Source organism: Petaurus breviceps, unplaced genomic scaffold (assembly GCF_028583685.1).
Source record: "Petaurus breviceps papuanus isolate PSGF00001 unplaced genomic scaffold, PetGlider_PUasm1.0 229, whole genome shotgun sequence".
Lineage (NCBI taxonomy): Eukaryota > Metazoa > Chordata > Mammalia > Diprotodontia > Petauridae > Petaurus > Petaurus breviceps.
The window spans coordinates 6,004,840-6,019,747 of record NW_027185903.1 but is presented as its reverse complement, the minus strand read 5'-3'; the positions used below and the strand labels follow the sequence as shown (position 1 = coordinate 6,019,747).

Here is a 14,908-nt window from a genome sequence, read left to right as displayed (position 1 = left end):
AATGCCTATAGCATAAGTACTCAAGGTGTGGTCAGTAGACCCCTCCCCCCAACGGTTCCCAAGACCTATTCAGTGGGTCATCAAGATCAAGATTATTTTTATAATAATGCTAAATATTATTTGACTATTAAAATCCTCCCTTTTCTAACCTCGTATCTATATGAGGATGGATTTTCTTCATATACTTCATTCAGAACAAGATATCTAAACAGATTGAATACAGAAGGAGATATGAAAATCTCATTGTCTTCTATTAAGCAGACATTAAACAGATTTGCAAAAATATGTAAAAGCTATTCTCATTTTGGGGGGAAAATAATCATTTTTCATCAAAATATTTATGCTAACATGTAATGAGTTTATTGTTATTTTAAATGAATTAATAAACATTTTACAGTTTTATCAGTTTTAATTTCTAATATGTTATCAATAGATATAACCCACATAAACAATTGGAGTGCTTAAGAGGGCCCTGAGGTCAAAACTTTGAGAACTATGAGCCTACAGGGTACTTGATATTGCTTGCATTTTTCACATGTGGAAATCTATTTAAAATAATAGAAACAACCCATCCTACATTCTTTTTGAAGAGTTAAAAGGTTATATTATTATTTTAAAAGTATAATAATTGAATCTGAAAGCCTCCAGTGTATTACGTAGATCCTCTGTAGGAGACTTATGGGAGGAAGAAAGAGAGGCAGGGGAGGGAATAAGCATTTATATAGTGCCGACTATGGGGCAAGCACTGTGTTAAGCACTTTATAGATATAATTTCATTGGTTCCTCTGGGAGCCAGCTAGTTGAGGAAACTGAGGCAAATAGAGGTTAAGTGACTCGCCCAAGGTCATACAACTATTAAGAGTTGCGAGTGGGATTTGAACTTGGGTCTTTCTGATTCAAGCTTTCTACTGTGCCACCAAGAATTAAAAAACATGAGAAGGTCTGTATGTGTTTTGTTCCTCCAGTGGAAGGAGTCAGACAACTTGATATAGTGGATAGTGTGCTAGATTTGGAATTCAGAAACACCAGCCCCAGATGAGTCTCCAACTCTTATTAGCTGCATGAACAAGGGCATGTCACTTAGCCTGCTTGCTCTTCAGTTTTCTCAATGTACTTGTCTGTAAAACAGGGATAACACTTGTGTGTGTACATCACAAGGTTGTTGTGAAGAGCTAGTGAGATGATGGGTGAAAAGCACTTTGTAAATCTTAAAATACTATGTGAATGACAGTGTTACTTTCAAGCAAGCACATAAACATTTACCTGCTACATTCCAGGTACTGTGCTGGGGGGTAAAAGACACAAAGTCAAATTTAGTCCCTGCCTTCAAAGAGCTTACATTCCCTTGGGAGAAGCAGTGTGATTGTGTGTGTGTGGGTGTGTGTGTGTGTGTGTGTGTGTGAGAGTGTGAGAGAGAGAGAGAGAGAGAGAGAGAGAGAGAGAGAGAGAGAGAGAGAGAGAGAGAGAGAGAATGTGTATGGGTGTGTGTGTGTATGGAATATATACAAAGTGATTTTTAAGGGGGATGGCAGCACTAACATCTGAAAGAGCTCAGGACAGGCCTAATGTAGGAGGTGGTAATTGAACTGAATTTTAGAGAAAAGTAGGGATTCAAAACTCAGTATTCCCCCCAAATAAAACCTTACCCCTTTTCCTAATTTTCCTCTTTAGATTAAGGGCACCACCATTCTTTTAGTTACCCAGATTCACAACCTCTGTCATCCTCAATTCCTTCTTCACCCTATATATCTAAGCAGTTGACACATTCTTATATGTCTCCCATCTGTCCCCTTTTCTCTACCCAGTCATGATCCTATTCCATTATCACCTCACCTAAACTACTGAAATAGCCTCCTAATTGGTCTCTGCCTCGTATTTTTCCCTCTCTGATCCATCTTCTACATAACATGAGTTCTGTTTGTTGTCAATGAATTAGTGGATTCACCAAAGTATTGTCAATTAATTCAGTAACATGTATTAAGTATAAGCCAGACTCTGTGGATGCAAAGAAAGATAAAAGACAGCCTCTGATATTACGGAGCTCACACTCCAATGGAAGAGACATCATCAAATATCGATGTTTAAACGAGCTACATACAAGATAAAATAGATAATCAAGGAAAGGCAATGACATGGACCAGGAAAGGTTTCTTATAGAAGGTAGGACTTTAACTGGGGCTTGAAGGAAACCATGGGAGAAGGCAGGAGGCAGAGAGAAGGAGGAAGAGTATTTCAGGTCTGGGGAATTGTTATGCTAGCACATGATAGCGTAAAAAGAAACGGTTTCTGTGGATTCATGGATCATTCACCTAACAGTGCAGCACAAAAGGTCTTGCTATTCACAATGTTACAGAGACTTAGTTGTCCATTCAGACCAGATACCTCATAATCTAGGATTTTCCATAGTATATGTATATTCTTTCTTCTCTCTCCTCTCCCCCAGGAGAGCCTGTGTTTGCGATTATCCAAGGACTTTCTAGCTTTATCTCGGATGGTAACAAAATGACAGAAACTAACCTAAGCAACAGTCAGCCTGCCTATCTGTTCTTTCAATGCCAATAGCGACATCTATTGGTGAGAGTACCCCAGAACAGCTAGACCCCCCCCCCCCCCCCAGGGCAGAAACTGGCAAGCAAATCTATATTCTCACAGATAAACAATGCTTTAAATACTCAATGTAAGGGAATATTGTGATTCCACTAAAATAATAGAATATAGAGACATTTATAAAGATTTATATAAAATAACATGAAGGAAAGCAAGCAGAAACAGTATCCATAATGACTACTATTAAACAGAAAGGGGAAAATGGAGATCAATAAGCACTTTGCTAAGTGATAAAAATACAAAAACAAACAAAAAAGAAACATTCTCTGCTCTCAAGTAGTTCATCTTCTAAGGGGAAGAGGATATAAAATAAATGGAAATTTAAAAGGGTTACAAAGAAAGTGGTTAACAATAAACCTGTATGACACACTAAGGCAACTGTGCAGTACAATGGACAGAGTGCCTGCCTAGGGTTAGGGAGACTCCTCTTTCTGAGTTCAACTGTGGCCCCAGATACTTATTAGCCGTGTAACCCTGGGAAAGTCACTTAACCCTGTTTGCCTCAGTTTCCTCATCTGTAAAACGAGCTGGAGAAGGAAATGGCAAACCATTCCAGTATTTCTGCCAAGAAAACCCCAAATGGGGTCATGAAGAGTCGCACAGGACTGAAATGACTGAACAACAGCAACAATATACAACACATGAAGATTTACAAAGTTTTTTACATACATTATCTATTTTGTTTCCCTCAACAACCTTATCTGGTGGGTACTTAAAATCATTAGAAACAATCAGGTAGTGAAGTGGATAGAGTGTTAAATCTGACCCTAGGACACTCCTTGTATAACAGTGTAAAAGTTATTTAAATGTTGCTGCCTCAGTTTCCTTATCTGTATCATGGGGGATAATAATAGTACCTGCCTCCAAGGGTTGTTATGAGGATGAAACATTCATAAAGCTTTGCAAACTTGAAAGCACTATATAAGTGATATCTATTATTACTGGTCACTCTATGTTACAGATGAAGAAACTGAATTTCAGAGAATTTAAATGATCACCCGGCTAGTTGAGAATCAGAGGTAGGATTCAAAGCTTGATATTCTCTGACTCCAGCTAGGGCTCTTTCCATCACACCAAGCTGCCTGATATATTGCATGTAGAAATTCATTTTCAGGTAATAGTCTTACAGATCTAGACCTAGGGGTCTTCTTAGAGATCATAGTTCAGCCTTGTTTGTTGTCTCATAGCTAAGGAAATGACACCTAGAAAGGGAAAATGATGCACAGCTTATCAGTGGCAGAGCTAAGTTTCCAATCCATCTTCTGATTCCAAATTCAACATCTTTTCCCTGGGGCTAAAAAAGTATAAATAGCGTTCATGTGTGTTTATTGGGGTAATGGTATAGTTTAAGGTTAGGGTAGCTAGGTGATAAAGTGGATAGAGTCCTGGTCCTGGTATTAGGAAGATTCATCTTCATTAGTTCAAATTGCCTCAGACATTTACTAACTGTGTGACCCCAGGACAAGTCACTTAACCCTATTTGCCTCAGTTCCCTAATCTGTAAAATGAATTAGAGAAGGAAATGGCAAACCACCAGTATCTTTGCCAAGAAAACCCTGAATGAGAGTCAAACAATTGAAAAAAATGACTGACATAATAGGTTATATACATAATCGATTATATTTCTTTGTTTTTTTAAGTCATCAAAGAAACTTAAATGTGTTCTAAATATTTATTTTACAGTTAAGAAAAATAATGTTTTCATGACCACAACTGCTTCACAATGGAATGTTGGCATTGCCAGGGCAGAAAAAGGTAGGTAGCCACTTTGGCTTTATTATTTGGTTGGGACTTATAAGTTCATCCACCTAGAGGAGCTCTAATGTGTCAAATATCTTTACTTCTGCAAGACTATATAACTTATAGTTTTGGAGAGTTACCTGGGGTACTGAAAGGGTAAATGACTTTGCCTTGGTCACTCTGCCAGTGTGGGTTAGAAGTGGGACTTAAACCTATATTTTCCTAATTCTAAGACTAGCTCTTTGTCTACTACCCCTCACCCCACCTTTTGTGTAGCCACCATCATAGCTTAATGTGCTTTGAAGGTTTTTATTGACTGTATCTTAGTGAAACAGAATGAAAGATAACTCTAGCTGACCCAGCTCCTTCCCTTGTTGTCAAGTGTTAGATGAGCAGAGTGTACTTGTTATGGAATAAATCCCTAACCCTTCATACTGGGGGTATTTTTGTTTTGTTCTATTTTGACTTCTAGATAGAGAAAGAAGTGAATCGGGATTAAATGGACTTGTCTCAACCATTTCTTTCCTGGAGAAGGCTTGCCTTTTACTGGCCACCAAACTGATGAGAATATTTTGTTTCAAAACTGTACTTAGGCCGGTGTCTCTCGAATTCACGTTGTCCCACCCGCCTACCTGCCCTCCAGTCCTTTACCCACTACCCAGTCCCATGCCCTTGCCTCTCTCCCCTCGCCCCATTCTCCTTCCGGCCTACCGAACCCGTGCAGACATGGGTCTTCAGCGCTCTTGGTGCAGCTTATGGCACAGCAAAAAGTGGCACTGGTATTGCAGCCATGTCAGTCATGCGACCTGAGATGATCATGAAGTCAATCATTCCCATCGTCATGGCTGGTATCATCAATATCTATGGTCTGGTGGTGGCTGTTCTTCTCATTGGCAATTCTCTAACACCGGGAATCACCCTGTTCAAGAGCTTCCTTCAGGTGGGAGCAGGCCTCAGCGTGGGCCTGAGCAGGCTGGAAGCTGGCTTTGCCATTGGCATTGTAGGTGATGCTGGTGTTCAGGGGACAGCGCAGCAGCCCCAACTGTTTGTGGGGATGATCCTGATTCTGATCTTCGCTGAGGTGCTTGGGCTGTACGACCTGATTGTGGCCCTCATTCTCTCTACAAAGTAGACCCTCTTTTACCTTTCTTTCCAGTGCCCCACCTCCCCCTCCCTCCACTCACCCCTTCAGCCACAGAGTATGATGTAAAGACAGTCTTGAACCACCTCCATCCCTCCCAATTCGCTCCAGAACGAATGGCCTGACACCTGGTGGTGCAGTTATCCAGTCGGTAGTTGGTCTTGTAAATGCGCAATGTCTTAGTGACTCTTCTGTCTGTGTCGCACCTCACCGGATTGGGTGGTTCCTGAACTGGGCCTGACTGGGGCTGAGGCCTCCTGGGATTGTCCAGGCAGCCGTGCAATCTCCCTGCCCATTTGCCGTTCGTTAGTACTCTGTGTATAAAGATGAATTAGATTGTCATTTTTCTCTTCACTGGATGTGTATTTATAAAGATTTGACATGTTCATAACGTTTATGGAGCAAGAATTTTCAATTTCCCATGCTATGTATTAATCTTGAATATAGGTAGATTATTGCACTGTGGGGTTAAATGTCAAGTGCTGAGAATTCCTTGGATGTGATAATTTGAAATTCAAGATTGCTGTAGTGTCCTGGTATTAGTAAGAATTGTATGATTTGGAAACATGTTGAACATGTGTTTCCAGTGGTGCTGTGTAGCACGGGGGCCAGGGCTCACAGTGATGTTTCCAAATAAAATTCTGACTGGAAAAATAAAACACTGTACTTAAACTTCTGTTCTGTATTTTTAAGGCCCTTGGGAGCGAAGTCAACAATGTCCCATTCTAAGACCTGCCATTTTGCAACCACCTCAGTCTCAGAGATGTGTAGAAAGGAATGCATTTGAGCATGCCAAGGCTATGGAATTTTACAAGACTAGTGAAAAGGCAAAAACTGAGGTAAGAAAAATAACCTCTGTAAGATAATAAACGCATGTCAAGTTGAATTAAATTGAATCGCTGCAGGGATCTTTTTGCGGTTATCTTAATTGAGTCCAAATAATGTTCTCTGTTTCTATTGGAACTGCATTAGGCATAGTTTGTATGCTAGGAAGGTTTAGTTTGTCCCTTCCCCACTCACTGTCACCTAGGGAGAACTTTGAAGCAATGGTGGAATGAGGTAAAGAAGTATCAAATCAAGGAGTTCCGGTAATAAAATGTCACAGCTAGGATGGGGTGAACCTTGAGAAGAAGGTGGGGACATCCTGAGAGCTCCTGGGAATGGGCTTTGGTGCTTACCTTACAGTTTTGCCTTTGGGCCCTCTGAGTCCATGTTGAATCTGCAAGCATCTATTGCACTAATCACTATGCACCAGGCTCTGTGCTAAGCTCTGGAATTTGAAGAAAGGCAAAAGATAGTCCTAGTTTTTAAAAGCTCACAATCTAAAGAGAAAACAACTAAATGTAAATGACTATGTACAAACAAAATATAGATTGGAAAATTGCAAATAATCTCAGAAGGAAATACTAGCCTTCAAGGATATCAGGAAAGGCTTCTTCATCATGAAAATTTTGGCTAGGACTTAAAGCAAAGAGGCAGAGATGAGGAGGGAGAGCATTCTACGCCCCAGGGGACAAGTCAGGGAAAATGCACAGTTGGGAGACAGAACGATATGTGTTAGATCTCAGAGTCTGAGAAAAGTAATATGGTGTAAGAAAACTAAAAAGGGAGGAAGGGGCCCTGTTAGAGGTTTGATACTAGTCAAGAAGTCTGTTTCCATTTAAACTGTTGAGGATTGGTTGAATGCTATTATTTCCCTTTCACACCTCCTTGTTATCGTGCTTTACATATAATAAACACATAATAAATGAGTTTTCTTTCATTCACAGGGAGCAACACTATGAAGGTGTTAGCACCGAAACAAAAATAGTCAGTTTCATTAATTCAATGAAAGTTTAGTTAACTTAGTATTAATCCTGGTTCTGACGTAGTGCTAGCTTTGGACTTTGGGCAAATCACTTGACCCATTTGGACTTCAGGTTCTTTGTCTGTGAAATGAGGGAAGGGTTGAATTTGGTGATTTACAGAGCCTTTCAGCTCAAATTTTAATGATGCTATGTAAATATATTCACATTTGTATATTTACACATTAGGATTAACTTGCTAAAAGAGTAAAAAAGGTTTCCAGTAAAGCCGAAGACGGGTTTCTGAGCAATTTAGATGACTATAATGGTGCTGCCAATGTTGCTGCTATAGGGCAGGCAAGTCAACTTAGCTGTAGCAGGAAAGGTCTCTGAAAGAGATACAAGAGGCTGTACATGCCACACTGGTTAAACCACCACCACTACCAAAATGACCACCTCCCCTCAGAACCCAATAAAGATAACCCAGGACACTCAACCCATGAGCTTTGGGATTAGGCTTGCCCCTCTGACTACCAGCCCTGCCTCCAAGTCCTGCACTCATCACTGAGGGGAGCAAGCCCTATGGAGGACCTACCTTCCTCAACAGCACAAACTTCTGACCAACTATCATCAATGGATATGTAAAATTGAGAGCCTTGGGATACAACCACTAAAACCACAGGTCCTTCCCCCATGGTCCTCATCCTGGGAAGCAGTCTCAAGGAAGATGTGGAGATTCAGTCTACCCACTACTTATGTGGGTGCTGTATCCACATCTACTGAACACTCAGAAAAGAGAGCTCTAACCACCAGTCCTTGGCACCTCCACATCTTTTTCAACATGAAAAACTGGTGCATTTTATCCATTGAAATGACATTAAAGATGATACTTTGTATCACATTACTGACTCAGGTATAGGAGTTAACTGAATTAAAGATTAAAAGTCAAAGAAGTTCCTATAACTTTAAGTCTTTCCCCCAGCTAACTGACTAATTGACTAGGTTATGTGAAATTTTTTACTACACTTGAGCATGAAGCAGGCAAAAATTAACCAGTTAAGAAGTTTTAAAAAGTTAAATCCTAGTTAATTTCTAGTTCCCTTTCTGAAGTAGTGTTAACATGAAGTTTTTTCTGAGTAGCATTTTTTTTCTTTCAGCTTTCTGAAGAGAATCCTCATATGCAGAGTGAGAATTCAGCAAGTACTCTCATCTTGGTCAAATCATCTACTAGCTCACACCTTTTAAGTCCTACCCCAGTAAGGTGAGTTAATAAAGGAAGCAGAGCAATTAAATAGTAATTTCTGGTGTTTTTGCTCCAATTTCCCTTATTTTCTAACTTCATGGAAAAGAATAAAGATTACAAAGATAGATTGTTAAGATTACTACATTGTATCTGTATGCGTGTGTTTATATTTCACATGCTTCTGAAAGGATTTTTGATGGTTGACTGTACACTATCCTATTTATTTTGTTTTGGCTTAGTTTGGACTTTGAGCTACCAAAATAATACTTATACCCTGATATATTTTGGAATGGATTATCCAGATTATTGATAATTTTTTCTTTCCTGCTTTTTCTTTTTCTTTCCTGCTTCCTTGTTATTGCCTTACTTTTACAAGACACTGGCAGAGAAAAGAGGATGGGAAAGAAAACAGAGTAATTATTTTTCTGAATTATCTAATGAAATGTTTGATGTCAAGGCAGAGCAAATCAAGCTAGAGATTTCATTGAGCTATAGGCATGCTATGATAGGAAACCTAGGTCTTGTTGTGTGAACAGGAGCAAGTCACTTAACCTCTCTGAGATTCCTCATCTGTAAGATAGCATCAGATTTTATTTTATTTTGTTTTTTGGAGGGGGGAAAGGCATGGCATTTGGGATTAAGTGACTTGCCCAAGGTCACAAGACTAGTAGCATCATATTTTACTCACACATGTCTCACATGTTATGAATACCAAATGAGATATTATGTATAAAGTGCTCTGCAAACCCTGAAGTGTTGCATAAGCATGAGCTATTATGAGTACCATTGCAGTACTTATGTGACCATGGATAAGTCATTGTGTTTCCTCATCTATAAAATGGGGATAATATTTATACTATCTACTTCACAGTGTTGTTAAGAAAACCTTCTGCTATATGAATATGAATTATTGTTAGTATCTACAGGTATGATTTGAATAAACTGGGAATATCTTTCCTTCCTTTCACCCACCTCAACTCAAAAATTTCCGCTGGCCCAGGTGCTGAAATTCTACTTTCAGAAATTTAATCCATTTGGCTCCCTGTCTCTGCAGGTGTTTCTTAAAAACACATATATTCTTTCTAGGGGTAAGATATTAGGTAAATTTTCTATCAAGAATTATTGACTTATCAGAGCCTTGGCTTTAGATTTAGGGGGCTTTGTAGGAAACAATGCTGGCTTCCTGGGGGGTGGAAATGGAGGAAGAGCTAAATAGTGAGGAGAAAATGAAGAGGTGAGAGGCTTCAAGATATCCACAACAGTTTTGCTTTTTGTCACCCTTCCATTATCACCTATCATCCAAAAGTAACTATAGTGTGTTTTGAATTTGTAACATAGATTGTTTTCAGTTTTAATTTCTATTGTCATCTAGTCTTTTCATCTGGTTTTTTAAAAAAAAATATTTGGAATGGTCAATATCATCACATGTTGAAAAATAATACTTAAAAAATTCTTCCTTTCCTCAGAAGTCAACCAAATGAAGACAGACATTTTTTACAAAGCCATAGTTCCAATTTCATTTTTGGAGAAAACATGAATGAGAGAGTTTTGGTAAGATTTTATAGTCAAAGAATTCAATTATCACTTATAAGAAAAATGTTCACTTTAGTGCTTCTAATAGCAACATCATCAAAACAATAGTTAAATTCGAATGTACTTTTTTTAGCTCTGTTGGATGAAATGATATGCTTTTTTCCCTTTTGAACAAAAGGAACCTCATGGGAAGCATGTTCTAGTTATTAGGATAATAGCTTGGAAACCTCAGAGGAAAGAAGCTGCATAATTACAATATATTACAGTTGTAATACTGTTATATAAGTGCTTTGGCATGTGTTAATCAAGGCACAATTGGATGATGGGGGGGGTAAATCTCAGCAGGACTGAAGACACTTAGATATGCTTAATTGGTAATAGAATTGTTATTTAGCATATTTCAATGGCACTGAACATCAGCAAACTGCTTTTTAATCATTTGTTAATGAGTCCTCACAAAACAATACTCTGTTGAAGTACAGAGATGAAAACCATTATAATTACCATTGAAATGTTAGAGGATAGAAAACACAGGCTCAGTACTTTTGAGTGTCTTACTCCTGGGCATAAACTAAAAAAAAAAAATTAAATTAGTGATTGATAGTTCAAATTTTATTAAGTACCCACTTGTATAAAGGTAGTATGTTGGAATTCATGAAGCTCTGACAACTGAGTCAGTGTTTCATCTACTAATGTTTAAGTTTTCACATTAAATTTTACAAGCATTTATTAAACCCCAGCTATGTGTAAGAACTGACACTAGCAGTAGGACCAGGGGCAAGTCACTTAACCTGTTTAAACCTTTAGCCACTTGCAAAAATAAGTTCTAAGTAACATACTGGATAGGTGGAGAAACCTGGCAAAGGAAATGGCAAACCACGCCAGTATCTTTGCCAAGAAAATCCCATGGACAGTATTGGCATATTGTGGTTCACGGGGTCATGAAGAGTCAGACATGACTAAATGACTGAACAACAATAAGAACAAGGTGGAGGCAGTCTTGGCGCCTAAGAAGTCATAGATCCTTGATATTTTAAACATAAGACACTGTGGAGCAACAACAAACTAGCAAAAGCAAGGCAATGTAAATATAGCAACAATATGATGAAAAGTAAAGACAAGTACAGAGGTATAAGGTTCAAACTCCAAGGGAAATTTAAGTAAAAAGAGAGATCTTTTACCTGTGCATGAAGACAGAGGAAACTTCCTAAAGGAAATGGTACCTAGGTTGGTCCTGAAAAGGAAGAAAGGATTTTTTAAAGATAGAAAAGGAGGAAAGAATTCATTCCTGAGACAAAATGTAAAAATATAGAAATAGGACAAGGGTTAAGTGATTGTTGATAACTTTAGAAAGTGTCGTTTCAAGGGAGAAGCTGGCAGTCAGACTGAAAGAAGTTGAGAAGTGAGGAAGATGGCAGGAAAGAGACACAAGAGTGTAAGTGATACTTGCAGAGATTTTGGTTGGTAAAGGGAGAAGAGATGCAGAATGGAACTTTAAGGTGATGGCAGGCAGGGGCAAGTGGAGAGGTTTTTGTTTTAAGAAAGATGGAGAAGGGACAGCTAGGTGGCACAGTGAATAGAGCACTCCTGGAGTCAGGAGGACCTGAGTTCAAATCTGACCTCAGCTACTTAATGATTACTAGCCCTGTGACCTTGAGCAAGTCATTTAACCCCAATTGCCCTGCCTTCCACCCTCCAAAAAAAATAATGAAAGAAAGAAGGAAGGAAAGAAAGAAAAGGGGAGAGAGAGAGAGAGTCCTGTGCATATTTGTAGGCATTGAGGAAAGAGCAAGTAAATGAGAAGAGGTGGTAAATGAGGTTGAAGGGGTGAGCTCCCAGAGGAGACTGCAGGAGATGGAATCAATGGTACAACAATTAATAAATGTCTACTCACCAGGAATGGTATTCCTGTGTGTGTGTACATGTGTAAAAACAAAAACTTATGAGTTAGTGGACAATTAGTTGAGTATTAAAGAATGCATCTTGTTTTCCAGAGTCCACAAAAATCCATTGAATTTCACCAAGAAAAAGATCCATATAATAAGGAAAAACCATTCACTTCATCTGTGTCTTTTCCCCTCCACTTTTCATGGACAAGTAAGGATTCCTCTTCTCTGCTTTTCCTCTTCTCTCCTCTCTACATTTTCTTTATGGTGAGATCACATATGCATGAATATTTTTAATAATAGATCATATTTTAGAATGAAATTAGATATACTTAATATACCAGTAATATATATGTATGATTAAAAAGCATTTTAAAGTAACACACATATGTAGATAAAAAATTCATATTTAACCCTTTTTGATTGTTAAATGCAATATAATTTGAATTTCATTTGAATTAATGTCATATAGAAAAATTTTCTTTAGAAACTTAACCAGTCTTTGAGCTTAATTAGTAGTAGTAAGATTGTTTTGGAAACAGGATATTGATGATCAAAACAATACTTACGTTAATATATATCAACAAAGAACATCTTCTAAGAATGACATATAACCACAGTGTGGAGGTTGATTTAATTTCATTTTCTCTTGGGCATAGGCTCTTGCAAAGACACAACTCTGAAGGAATCAGCAGCTGCATTCTCCTCCAAGCCATCACCAAAATGTATACTGGAGAAAATTGAAGTTATAACAGGAGAGGAAAAAGAGCATAATGTGTTAAAGGTGAGTGTGTCAATATCCCCATGACTGATAACCATCAGGAGGGCCATCTTTGACGAGGAAGGACAGCAGTAATTTTCCTTGAAAAAACTTGTGAATTGATATTGACTTTGAACTAGATTAAGCCAGTATTTTACTTGGATTTTTGCTTCTTAAGGGAAAGGAACTCATTCACAATTAGTTTCTATAAGTAAAAGATACCCTAGCAAGCTATATTACAATAGGTCCTACCTCTCACATACTCAAATGTATCAATGATTTGATTGACTTGGGACCAAAAAACAAAACAAAACGAAAAGACCTAATGGTTACTGTTTTTATAATCAGTGCTATAATTAAATAGTTCTGAAAGAAATATGTCTGTATTTCATAATATTTATGAAATGCTATATTGAAAAGATGACTACATTCAAAATAAGGATCAATGATAATATTATAACAATATTTTAATATTATTAATAATTATAGTCATTGATATAATGATAATATTAATAATAATATGAATTTATATAACCCTTACTATGTGCTAGGCACTATGCTAAGCACTTTACAATTATATCTCATTTGTTCCACACAACTGCCTCAGAAGGTAGATGCCATTAATTATCTTCATTTTACAGATGAGGAAACTGAGGCAAATGGAATTTGACTTATCCAGGGTCAAACAGCTAGTAAATGTCTGAGGCCAAATTTCAACTCAGATCTTTCTGACTCCTGACACTCTCTGCACTATCGACTGTTTTTGTTTTTTTTTACTTTGACAAAATTCTTTCAGCTAAGTGAGTTTGTTTGACGTTTTGTCCAAATCAAAATTTCCCTTATCTGCTTATGCTGAGCCATGTAGAGTGTTTTAATTTGTATGTTTATGCAGATTTGCTTGACAAGTTTAATGACTCTCAATCCAAGGATATGAAATAAAGTTTAAGGCAACCATTCGAATGTTTTCAAATCCCAAAGTCTCTTCTCCCAGGACTTCCTCCTTTCCCTTTCTTCTCTTCTTCCTTCTCCATGACCTTCTGACATTTAATTCAGACAGAGTGGAGTGGTTGTCATCTACCTAAGCTATGTCATCTACCCATTATTATAGCACATCTTAAATTTCTGTTCTGTTGTCATAGATGCCCATCTTTCATAATATTGAGATCCATTTGAAAGTGAGTATATAGAAGATACTTGATTCAGAACAAATTTACCTACATAACAAGTTGTCTTTGTTTTATATTTGATTTAGATCAACTGTAAACTCTTTGTATTTAAAAAGACAACACAATCATGGACTGAAAGGGGCAGAGGAACTTTGAGACTTAATGACACAGCAAATAATAGCTCTGGAATGCTGCAGTCAAGGCTAAGTATGGAAAACTCATTTTATTTGTTAACTAAATCATGTTTCTCTGGATAAACAGGATTTCAGACATATATAACTTAGAAATAAAGGCTGATACATTTCTTAGGGATACAAATTTTAATATATATAGATCTCACTTTATGTGAGAAATATTTCTTAAAGGTTTGCACGAACAGAATCTGTGTGAATAGTATATTTTAATAATAACTTGCTCAGGCTCACAGCCAGGAACGTCTGTCAGAAGCTGGATTTGACTTTTAATTTCTTCTAGCCCCGGACCCAGCACTCCAACCACTGCGCCACCTAGTGGACAAAATATTACCTAATAGATTATAGAAATTTGTATTATTTAGAGAGATCCCATTATGAATCTCAGTTTTTACTAAAAAAAAAATTCTTCCCCAACTCAACTTATCTTTGGTGCTAACATTTATTAACTGCTATGTGTTTGGCACTGTACTTAGTGTCAGAGATACAAAGAGAAAATTACACAGTCCCTGATCACAGAGAGTCTTCATTCTTACATAGGAAAAATGATATGTATATATTTAAGTATATGCAAAACAAATACATGGTAATTTTGGGTGGGAGGATATTAGTAGCTTTGGGGATCAGCAAAAGTTTCATGCTGGTGACTGAATTTGACTTAAGTTTTAAAGAAAACTAAGGCTTCTTGAGTTGGGGGAGGGGGGAGCCCAAAAAGAGGGTGAAGGGGTTGGGAAAGCATTCCAGGCATGTAGTCTTGCCCTTTTCCAACAATATGTCCTCCAGATATTAAAGTGATTTTCCTAAACCACTGAGCCCACCTTGTCACCTCTCTCTCTCTCTCTCTCTCTCTCTCTCTC

General features: G+C 37.8%; 1 protein-coding gene across 2 annotated transcripts in view; it reads left to right on the top strand.

Annotated features, from left to right (window-relative positions):
* RANBP3L (RAN binding protein 3 like) overlaps nt 1-14,908 on the top strand; it is a 68,842-nt gene that overhangs the window by 26,832 nt on the left and 27,102 nt on the right. For both annotated transcript variants that reach the window (XM_069096146.1, XM_069096145.1), the window contains 7 exons: nt 4,291-4,362; nt 6,182-6,327; nt 8,430-8,533; nt 9,982-10,066; nt 12,043-12,145; nt 12,594-12,718; nt 13,947-14,067. In XM_069096146.1, the coding sequence (XP_068952247.1) occupies nt 4,291-4,362; nt 6,182-6,327; nt 8,430-8,533; nt 9,982-10,066; nt 12,043-12,145; nt 12,594-12,718; nt 13,947-14,067 (756 nt within the window). The remainder of the gene's footprint in view (nt 1-4,290; nt 4,363-6,181; nt 6,328-8,429; nt 8,534-9,981; nt 10,067-12,042; nt 12,146-12,593; nt 12,719-13,946; nt 14,068-14,908) is intronic.